General features: G+C 41.6%; 1 protein-coding gene across 1 annotated transcript; it reads left to right on the top strand.

Annotated features, from left to right (window-relative positions):
- Positions 1-2,275: 2,275 nt before the first annotated feature.
- LOC135418275 (opsin-VA-like) lies at positions 2,276-8,540 on the top strand. Its single transcript, XM_064663453.1, has 5 exons — positions 2,276-2,636; positions 4,146-4,356; positions 4,956-5,073; positions 6,418-6,657; positions 7,775-8,540. Exons 1-5 carry the CDS (start codon positions 2,276-2,278, stop codon positions 8,003-8,005), a joined length of 1,161 nt encoding a protein of 386 aa, XP_064519523.1. The 3' UTR covers positions 8,006-8,540.
- The last annotated feature ends 2,055 nt before the right edge of the window (positions 8,541-10,595 follow it).

Raw genomic sequence — 10,595 nt, 5'->3', positions numbered from 1 at the left:
TCATAGTAACAGCAAAATAATTTCAGCCAGAATCAGTAACAGTATGAAAGCGTTGCCTTTTACTGAACTGCTTTTGTGCAGTCCTCAAGGAACTGAGTTTAACTGGGCTTTGGAAATAACTGTGTTATCATAAAGTAAACAGAGTCTTACCTGCTCAGATGAGGTGTCAAACTGCAAGACATTGTTAACATGCCTTGAGTAAATACAGTCTGCTAACAAATTGTTTCCTTTTCTGGTGCTCAGTATGCTTTTGGGGTTTTTTGCTGTAATTGGCATTAGTTTCTTATTCATAGTTAATAGAACATGTTTTGTTCAGATACCAGCTTTGTTATACATTGCTGGTTACTGAAATTCCTGCAGCTGTGCTGGTATCTTTTGAAGTGTAGAACGCCTCTTTTGTACACAGCTTTTACCTTTGGGCAAAAGGAAATCTCCCCTCCTGTTCTTTTAATGAGCAAGAGGGCAAAATAATTCCTCCAAGTCACTTGAAAGGGCAGGACAAGATTTTTCCATTGTAATCATTCAGTGTTTTCTGAGAACAGACTTCAAGTGTTCAATTGCTAGTTTTCAGTAACTGTGAGAAAATAAAGCTGCAGCTGAAAAACAAACAAAAAAAGAAACGTATGAAATCAGTTTTGAAAACCAGGTGGCAGCATCTGAGTCATTTTTGTACAGACACTCACACAAACTGAATCCCTAGAAAAAAATGCTCTGATGATACACCCTGAGCAACTAGAAAAGCTGACTTTACTGATAATTTTTTGCATTGGATCTTGGATGTTCAAGCTGTTACTCTCAATGTTGTGAGTAATTTTGTTGCTGGATTTGATGTGCTTAAGCATCATCTCTTTTCAGTTACCAACCATTAAAAAATATCTTTGCTATTTTGGTTATGGTAAGTAGGAGGTTTTTGTTTTTTTTACTTCAAAATTTTCAGATGCATAACTCTTTCTGCCAGCATCCAGAAACCCTTAAGATTCCGTTCTTGTATGCTGAAAGATTTTAACCTGTGTTAACAAAGTGTTTTATATACAAATCAAAGCAAATCTGAAGTCAGGGGACTGCATGTACAGGTAGATGTTACTCATTGTTACTCTCACTGTTCGTTTATTCATGTATTGTACATTGTTTATGTCCAAACTGTGAACTCTCCAAGACAGGAACTGGATTGCTTTTATATTTTTGATTCTGGTTAAAACTCTGAGGATCTGATTAACAATTACTGTCCCCAAGAATTATCTCACAACACAGCTGAATGATTGCTATATTTTTGTGGTATCCTTCTTAATTTTTGGAATAATTACTGGCAGCGCTGTACAGGAGTACTGGAATATCTGTCACAGTGTTATGCCTCATGAGAGTGCAGGGACTGTGCTACCTATCTTGGGAACTGGACACAAGTAACCCTGACTGTTGGTGATTATGTTAGGGTTCAGATATATCCAGTCATTTTTATCAGAAATATATGACTTAATTTTCCTGGTGTCAGTTGTCAAGCTGTATTTCTTTTAACATAGTTACCAACTCTATCTTTAAAAGTGTTGCTGTGCTTCTTTGAGATTTTAGTACCAAAACTGCAATTATAATCCTTATGCCTTCATCAGGAAAGACGTCAGTAAGGTCTTGATAGAAGCTGAAATTCCACAGAATAACAGAGAACACTCATTTGGGAGCTCTAAGCCAGCCTGAGCTGCGGGCAGGGTTCTGTACTGTGGTTTGCAGCGTTCACCTCTCCAGGGCTGCCCTCTCTCAAGAAAACCATTCAGGCGGGAGCCTCCCCCTTGCCTCCCTCCGTCACTGGGTGTGGGGAGGTCGCTCCACCCTCGTACTGACCAAAAAAAAGCTGCATTTTTACGGTGCTGAAGGTGTGAGAGGCTGCCAAGCAAACACTGCGTTTCCCCCCCGGAGCGGAGCAGAGCTGAGCTGAGGGTATTTCAGCACTGCTGGTCCTGCAGGAGGAGGAAACCTGCAGCTTCCACAGCTGGGTTCTACCACAGATAAAGGCACAGCCGCAGTGGGAGGAGGCAGGAGAGGAGACGATGGGCAAAGAGGGGCAGAAGTTGCTCTGAGAAATATTCTTGCTAATCCCCGCATTCACTCTGCAGCACTAAACTTTCTTCCAACGAAAACTTTTTTCCTGGACTATTGCTGGAAAGCAGAAGCAGGGAGAGTTTGTTCACACTTCTGTTGGACACAGCAAACTTCTTTTAATCCTGAATGTTATTTACATATAATACATTATAATATAATATTATTTTTGCTACTGAGAGAAAAAATGGATGCATTTAGAGCATTTGAAAATGAGTCGCTCTTGCCCAGTTCCTCTGGTCCTGCCAGCTGGGATCCCTTCCGTCGTCCCTTGGACTCCATCCAGCCCTGGCACTTCAGGCTTCTGGCAGCAGTAATGTTGGTGGTGACCTCCCTGTCGCTTGCTGAGAACCTGGCTGTAATCCTGGTAACTTTTAAGTTCAAGCAATTGAGACAACCTGTCAATTATGTTGTAGTCAATTTGTCTGTGGCTGATTTCCTGGTCTCATTGACTGGTGGCACCATCAGCTTTCTAACAAATCTAAAAGGTTATTTTTATATGGGATACTGGGCTTGTGTACTGGAAGGATTTGCTGTCACATTTTTTGGTAAGCTTGGTTGTGTTTGTAGTTGTATGTTCTTTTCCTCCAACTTCCTTCGATGTATTTTACTGCAGCTCCCCAAGTCACTGCCTTTGCATGCCTTTGAATTCAGTGGTGCTCTCCCCAGATAGTCTGTACTGGAACACATGTGCAAGTGAAAAACCTCTCTCTCTCTCTGTCATATACCTGGCCTGTCCCATGTATACTGATCATTGAATGTGTTTCATATAATGCAGAAAAGCTTGCCAATAGAATAAGAGTGTTGTGGGGTTTGTAGTAAAACAATTTCAGGAAAAAAAATCCCTATGCATAACTATTTTCAATAATTGTATTTAGGTGTGTGCATATATGGGTGAATAAGAGAGAGACAAAAAGAGTCAGTGGCTGCCCAAAAACTGTGGAAAATCTCAGGGCACAGAAACCTCTTATATTCCCTACCCTGTAGTGGTTCTGAGGAGCAGAGACACACCTGTAACAGCCACTCTGCTCTGCACACCTACAGCTTTTTGTGATTTATTTTTCACTCCTTTGTTCACTAACTACAAAAAAGTATTAGAAGTGCTCTAAAAGGAAGAGTCATCACCATGTAGTTCCCTGTGTAAATACAGCTCTGCAGAATAAATGGGAAATAAGTTTAAAGTGGGACATCTACTTACTTGAGACAGACACTTGTTCCTGCCTCCTGCCCCTGTTTCTGAAGCTGCATAAAGACAGCCAGTAATGCTCCTCACTGCCCTAAATCCCACTCAGTGTGGATCCTCAGCCTGAAAAGGAGCCCCACAGCTGTTCTCCACCTGTTGGAGCTACACAGAGGGAATGTCAGTGAGGGACAGTGTTACCAAATCAGTTTGTGGCACGTAAGCCATGTCCTGTGGAGAAAGATGAGGCTATTTCAAGATTTTGGTGGCCAACCAGGTGATATGTGCCTAATAAACTGATAATTTGATGTTGTGGGCAGCTCTGTGTAGGTTTGAGTTTTATGACAGTCTGAAATATGACATTTTTTGCAAAGATAGCAAGATATATCTTAATTGGTTAATTTGGATGGTACACATAATTTGCAGCTTTTCAGAGTAGAACCAAATGAAAAATGAAAGTCATAAGCACTTGACTGGCCCAATTAGCTGCTTGGTTTTGTAGCTGTTATACTGTAGACTGACAAACTACACAAATACGAAATTCTTATGCTCTTAGTTAATATTAGAAAAAAGCACATAAGTTGCACATCCTTTCATAACTTGAGTCAATAGAAAAGGTGTCTAATGTGGTGGGGGCTCAGACACTGAAACCAGCTGCCCCAAATGGCTGTGGAATCTCCATCTCTGGAGATATTCAGAACCCAGCTGGACTTGGTCCTGCACCACCCGGTACGTGGACCACACTTGAGTGAGGAGAGGGGATGATGACCCCCCAGAGATGCCTTTCTACCCAAACAAGTCTGTGATTCTGTGATTTGGGATGATGTTGGCACTTCAGTGAATCTGCTCAACTTTTGGTGCTGTTTTCTCGTTGCAGGCATTGTTGCTCTCTGGTCTCTCGCTCTGTTGGCCTTCGAGCGGTACATCGTGATCTGCCGCCCCTTGGGAAACCTGCGCCTGGAGGGGAGACATGCAGCCCTAGGGATTGTCTCTGTGTGGGCCTTTTCCTTCATTTGGACCATTCCACCAACAATGGGCTGGAGCAGTTACACCACCAGTAAGATTGGAACCACTTGTGAGCTTAACTGGTAAGGCCACTCTCGCACGGTGTGGTAAAGAAATGAAACTTGCAGCTGAGGAGGCCTCGGGGGCAGGAATTTAAAGGAAAGGTTTAAACATCTCTGCAAAAAACGGATGCAAAGAAAGTTGTGATAAAAACGAGAAAAATTTTCCATGAACGGCTTTTAAAACAAAAATTTCTAAAGGGAGGAGCTTCCAGCTCTAATGGAAATAACCACCCTATACCTTGTGCTTTTTGTCAGGAGTCAAAGACGGACAAAGAGACAGATTTTTTCAGAAGAGCAGACAAAGCCCTGAGCAAGCTGGTCTGACCCCATAGCTGGCTCCACTTGGAGCAGGAGATTGGACTACATGTCCCTTCCCACCTGATGGACCCCACAGTTCTGTGGGACTGACCTGTGGCCACAGGATCCTGTCCTAGCTTGGGGCAGGGAAATGGCCCAGGGCTCCATCTGGTGATGCAGCTAGAGTTGCAAAGGGACACTTGGAATAAAAGCAGTTGACAAAAATATTAGAGGCAGTTTTGAAGAGCAAAATTACTACTTCAAGAAAATAGTAACACCACATATTAGTAATACATACACAATGTATTTTGTATTTTATACAGGTACTCAGGAACTTATGCTGACCATGCATACGTTATTGTGTTCTTCACCACCTGTTTTATAGTGCCTTTATTGGTGATTTTGGTATCCTACGGAAAACTGGTGCAGAAGCTAAAAAAGGTAAGAAGAAGCACTTATAAGTAAACTTTTAAAATGTTCATGTACGCAAATGTTTGGAATTTTTAAGTTTGACTTTCTATAAAGACCAGACATAAGCAGATCGGAGTTGCAGTCAGCAAACACACTCAGTTATTGTTAAATAATTATCCCTACAAACAGAAATACATGCCATGGTTAGAAGTGTTTTTTCAAAGTGTGCAGTTTGCATCACTTATTAGTCATCTATTAGTCAAACATCATACAAATGTCTGCCTCATAAATAAAGAAACTGAATTACCCAGTGTTGGTTTATTCACAATTGTACTTCAATTCAGTGACATTTCTTAAGACTCAAACCAGGCAAATCAGAATGTAGCTTAAAATGACTCAGTTGTAAATTTTAAGAGTGCTGGCTACTGGCTTGTAACAATTATATGCAGTGATATGTAGCATTTGTAAATAATGCAGTGCTGTTTAGTAAATAAAATAATAGATTGTCCAGAAATATTTTAAAGGCTTGAGAAATGCAGGTGAGATGAGGAGCAAGGGAGGCACCATCAATCACAGCAAATGTCATGAACGGCCCATTTTGCCATTTGAGTCAGGTCATGATGTCTTCTGGAAGGCTGGTCAGTGCCACATAGTGTGTGCCAGCATGGCCTGGAGCCACTCTGGTGTGATCTCACTGGGCTGTCTTTCTCACTCCTCTCTCTGCTATCCAGAAAGAATAGCAGTATTATTTAAAAAATCACACTTCTGGGTAAGTTGTGTGTTTCACGCTTCCCTCGCAGCTCAGTGACCTGGTGGATGGCACAGCCAGGGAACAAGGGTGCCCTCAGGGGGCCACATCACAGGTGATGTAGTTGTGACCATCTGGCTTATGCAAGTCCTGGCCTTTGGCTCTGAAAAGCCAATACCTGCAACATAATCTGTAAATCTATAATGAATTACCATATGGCCATATCTCACAGCTAAACTCGTTTTCAAAAATCTGACTACAGTGAACAGAGAGAGGCCCAGGCACCAGAACTGGTGTCTTGGTGTTCCCAACCATCCCCTTTCCCAGATTTTGGCTGCCATGTCCCATGGTTGCCACAATGCAGACTTGGTCCTGAGTGGCACAGTTCTGTCTTAGTGAAGTCTGCCAGTCTCTCAGTCCCGGTGACACCAGCTTTACAGAGCCAATAGTGGCTTTCACTGCAACTGCAAAGTTGATGAAAGAAATTAATTTTCAGGAAAAGATCAAATTAACAGTTTAGCACAGAGGTAAGTTGTTTTGGCAGTATGCCTTTGTTTGGAAGATAAAGCACCAGTACGTGATTCCTTATCAGTTTTTAGACAGAATCTTTTATCTCTTCTTTAAAGGTGTCAGAAACGCAAGGCAGGCTCAGAACTACCAGGAGACCTGAAAGACAAGTGACCAGAATGGTGGTTGTTATGATCATTGCCTTTCTGATCTGCTGGATGCCATACGCCGCCTTTTCCATCCTCGTCACTGCAGACCCCTCCATCGAGCTGGATCCTTGTCTGGCAGCAATCCCAGCTTTCTTTTCCAAAACAGCTACTGTTTATAATCCAATTATTTATGTCTTTATGAACAAACAGGTACTGTATGCTCTCAAAGTGTCTTTAACACTCATATTTTGCTATTTTATCTTGCTTTATAGTGAACTATTTCTGCCTGCCTATGTGTTAGTTAACAAGCATCACAACATCCAGCATTTAGAACAACAAAAAATAATCTGCCTGCCGTAAGATAGCATAAGCCTCTGTGCATTATTAAAATATAAGTGTTAATAATTATTAGGTTTAGATATTACAAAGGAAAATCAGCCCTTAGTGAACATCAGTTGGTTTTCTGTATGAAAATTCTGTTCTAAAGACTGTCCCAGTGTATTTCAATAATTCTTCAGGAATGCAACACCAAGAAGTTGATTTTGAGGCAGGGTGAAAGTTTTCAAAGTTTGAAATTTGTTTCGGGGAAATGCTGCATTTGTGGTTGTATGTGCAGCGGGGTAGAAGCATTGCATGTGCCTCTGGACAGGGAGCTTTCTTCTCTGGAATGAGGGCAGAGGATCAGATGCAGATGCAGAGAAAAGGAACTGCCGTGGGGCTGGGCTGGAGTGCTGTGTGCTCAGAGTGGTAACAAGCACGATAACAAACATGCACAGATTTCTGCAGGGAATGAAGCTACTGAGAGTGGTGCCATCAAGCAGAGTATAAGCATGTAAGCAAAAAGAAGAAAAATAGTTAAGTGACTGCTGAATAAGAAGTGGTGAATACATTTATTTATTCAGTCAGACAGCTATTGCTTGTCTCTCATGCTGTGGATAGCACCCTGGTCTCCCAGTGCGGGGCAGATGCTGCTCTTCCCCTGTGTGTGGATGCAAACAACAGACAAAACACCTTTGAATTGCTGGGATTTGGTGTATGAAAGCAACTCTTGAGTCTGGAGAAATGACCAGTTCTGTCCATTAGGTGTGGTTAGTTAAAATCAGAAGGGGGAAATAGTTTGGGTCTTTCGAGAACATCATTAGTTCTCAGGTTTAGAGTTCTCCATGGTGGCATGGGCCAATATATTTTATAGGGTTATTTCTTTATATTTCCAGCTGATTCACGAGAGAATTTCTAAGAGTTCTAGCTAACACACAGACTAATTTATAGAACTGTTTTAAAATTTCTCATGTGTTTTGATTGATCTCCTGTTTTTTCACCTTTCTAGTTCAGGAAGTGTCTGATTCAAATGTTCAGGTGCAATGCCACAGGAATTGCAGAGTCCAACGTGAACCCAACTTCAGAGAGAGCGGTGCTAACCCAGGACAGGGGAGGCAGTGAGATGTCCACCATGGCACTTCGTAGCACTGCTTCTGAAAGGAAAATTGGAGATGAACATGGAAATTGCCAATCCTTTGCTCAGTTGGCATCTTCAGGAAACAGAATTTGTCCCATGTAGAGTGGGAGATGCGATCGTTAATGCAGTGCTACAGTGTATTTCAGCGTTACAGTCATCTACTATAAAAATGTGTTGTCACTGGGGACATTATACTCCTGTGGGCCCCGGAGGTTCCAGCTCCTTCGTGCACAGAGGAGCTCCCTGGCTCTGCAGGTGCAAATGCCCAGCCAGAAGGTGAGTCCCTTCCTCCTTCCTGCTCTGTGTTCCCCTTTCCAGTCCACAGCAGGCAGTGGCACCACACTGCTGTTCTCCTGTGAGGAGCAGTTGTGTCTCTGTCTCTCCCGTCCTTAAATTCCTTTTAATTGAGTTATTGATCCTGGCACAAATTATTGACTCCTCTGCTTTTGGAAACAAGGAGTACAACATAAGTACACTTTCTGTAAACAGTGAAGAAGAATGGAAATTGCCATCTTTCCATCTCAGATTAATTCACACAGTGCTGTGCAGCAATATACTTGGCTTTAGTGGAACGTCACTTGCACATGCAAAGCCAAACTAGGCTACAAGTGTAATAAAGACAGACTTCTGTGTTAAACAGCCTTTGTGATCATTGTATGAAATGTTGCTAAGAACTGGCATATCAGATTTTTAATCCTATATAAAATCTACCTTTATTGAATGCTTTTTAGAAGAAAAGGCAGTGGCTGACTATATTTATTATATACTTTAGTATGGAAAACCATTATTTCTAGAGAAGATATTAATACAATACCAATTGAAACAAATGTTACTCCATAGTGGTATAGAGAAGCTACAGTAACTCTGTGCTGTACAGGCCTTACAATAGAAACAGGATATGGAATGAATCATCCATGGTTCAGTTTTACTTTCTAACAAAATTAGAATTATTCAGGCAAGAGCGTATCTGACATCCAAGACAAACATGTTACAGTAGGTACCTGCTTAGGTTACTGCTGATGTTTTTTGTTTCATCAAAGAGGTAAGAATTATTCAATAAGATCTTTCTGTTAAAAGATCCTCTATAGGTAAAATGTGATCCCTGCAGGAAGTGTATTTCTTTAGTGCTTTCCCTTAACTCTCTGTGGGGGCAGTTTCTTTGGCCCTGCTCAAGTTCCCTTTACTCAGCTCTGCACTGTGCCTTCTCTCCCAAAGGGCAGCTGTGCCTGTTTCACCCTCAGCACCCTTCACCCTGGAGGTGAAGATACTTGACAATTCCCTTTTTTAGAGAAATTTAGTTGCAAGAGACAGACAACTAACATTTTAAACACATAATTTTTAATAAGCAATTTTTATACATTGTGATCTTCCTCTTAATTCCTCCTGGACTCAAATTTATTTTGAATTTGATCCTTTTTCTATGTTCTGAGTAGAAGAATGTTCAGATTCGAATGCCCTGATTTCAGAATGGTAAGATCCAAAAGAGGTGAGTTACTCCACAAATAAAATCACGACCTGCACATGTGAGAACTCACTGCAAAAGACTCTATGGTCTTCATCTCACAAAATTTCATTAGGTGACTGTCTTTTACAGTGTCATTTTGGCAGGGCTCAATCTTAAAGCCAAACGTTGATCCTTATTCTGACAGCCACATTCTTTACCATTAATCCTGTGGCATCTAGAGCAGAAAAGTGAACATGCCTCTTTTAAATGTTTTGGAAATATTATGAGACAGGAAGGGTAAGGTGTTCAGTTATTATTGCACGCACCTTTTTGTGCTCATTAGTCTGTTAAAACAGTCAGATATGATTTGAAAGTAAAAATTCTTGCATTTAAGACTCAGATTTTCTCTTTCAAGGATATGTTGACCTAGGTTAATCACATGTTAATGGTATTGGATATATTAAATCATGAAGAATTGGCAGAAGTGCTAGTGTTTAATTAAAAGCACCAGAATTACTTTATCTCCTGAGAAGGTTAAGATATGTAAAGTACAGCTCTGTAGTACCAAATAAGGCAACAAAACTTAAGTAATGGCAGTGAAAAAACACAATGTAAAAATGCACAGAAAGCCATAGAAAATAGCAAGTTAGCATGAGATTCCCTGTCTGATTACTGGCTGTGTCATCCTCAGTGAGGGTCACTCAGGATGAAGTGGTACTTGTAGAACATTTCACCAAGGAAAACCTGCTTTGCATCTGTAAATTAATTGAGGACACCAGTTTGTAAAGACAGTCAAAGACAGTGTCTCCAACTAACACAAGTGGGTCCCCTCCCATTAAATGCAGCAGCAGCCAGTGCAGGGTGAGCCAGGGGTCACATCACTGCCGAGCAGGGCAGGGGGACACTGACACCAGACATGAATTACTGCTCTCAAACACTATAGGGCAGGGGATTGATAGAGGACCCTCAGGGCACTGCTCACATTCCCCCACAGGGCAGACAAATAGCTTTGGCTTTTTTATAAGGGAAAGGGAGAACTACAGCACAAAAGGAACAAACCAGGAATTCTGAGAGGGAGAGAGCATACAGAAGAAACCTAAAAGTCGTGACTCTAAGCCCTGATTCCTTTTGCCCGGTCATAGGCAACAGCTAGAAAGACAAGGCAAGATTTTTCTCTCAGTTCCAGGGGTCCCCCATGCCCATCCAGCACTCCCCTCACAGACACCTGGGCTCCTGCAGAGATGAAAG

This window comes from Pseudopipra pipra, chromosome 8, assembly GCF_036250125.1.
Source record: "Pseudopipra pipra isolate bDixPip1 chromosome 8, bDixPip1.hap1, whole genome shotgun sequence".
In the NCBI taxonomy this organism is placed as follows: domain Eukaryota; kingdom Metazoa; phylum Chordata; class Aves; order Passeriformes; family Pipridae; genus Pseudopipra; species Pseudopipra pipra.
This window is presented reverse-complemented; position numbering and strand designations above follow the sequence as displayed.

Bases quoted from the DNA above. Each gene is read 5' to 3' on its own strand.
- LOC135418275 (XM_064663453.1), top strand. From the start codon at position 2,276: ATGGATGCATTTAGAGCATTTGAAAATGAGTCGCTCTTGCCCAGTTCC. The intron at 5,074-6,417 runs GTAAGAAGAAGC...TCTTCTTTAAAG, and splicing joins TGGTGCAGAAGCTAAAAAAG to GTGTCAGAAACGCAAGGCAG. The intron at 6,658-7,774 runs GTACTGTATGCT...TCACCTTTCTAG, and splicing joins ATGTCTTTATGAACAAACAG to TTCAGGAAGTGTCTGATTCA.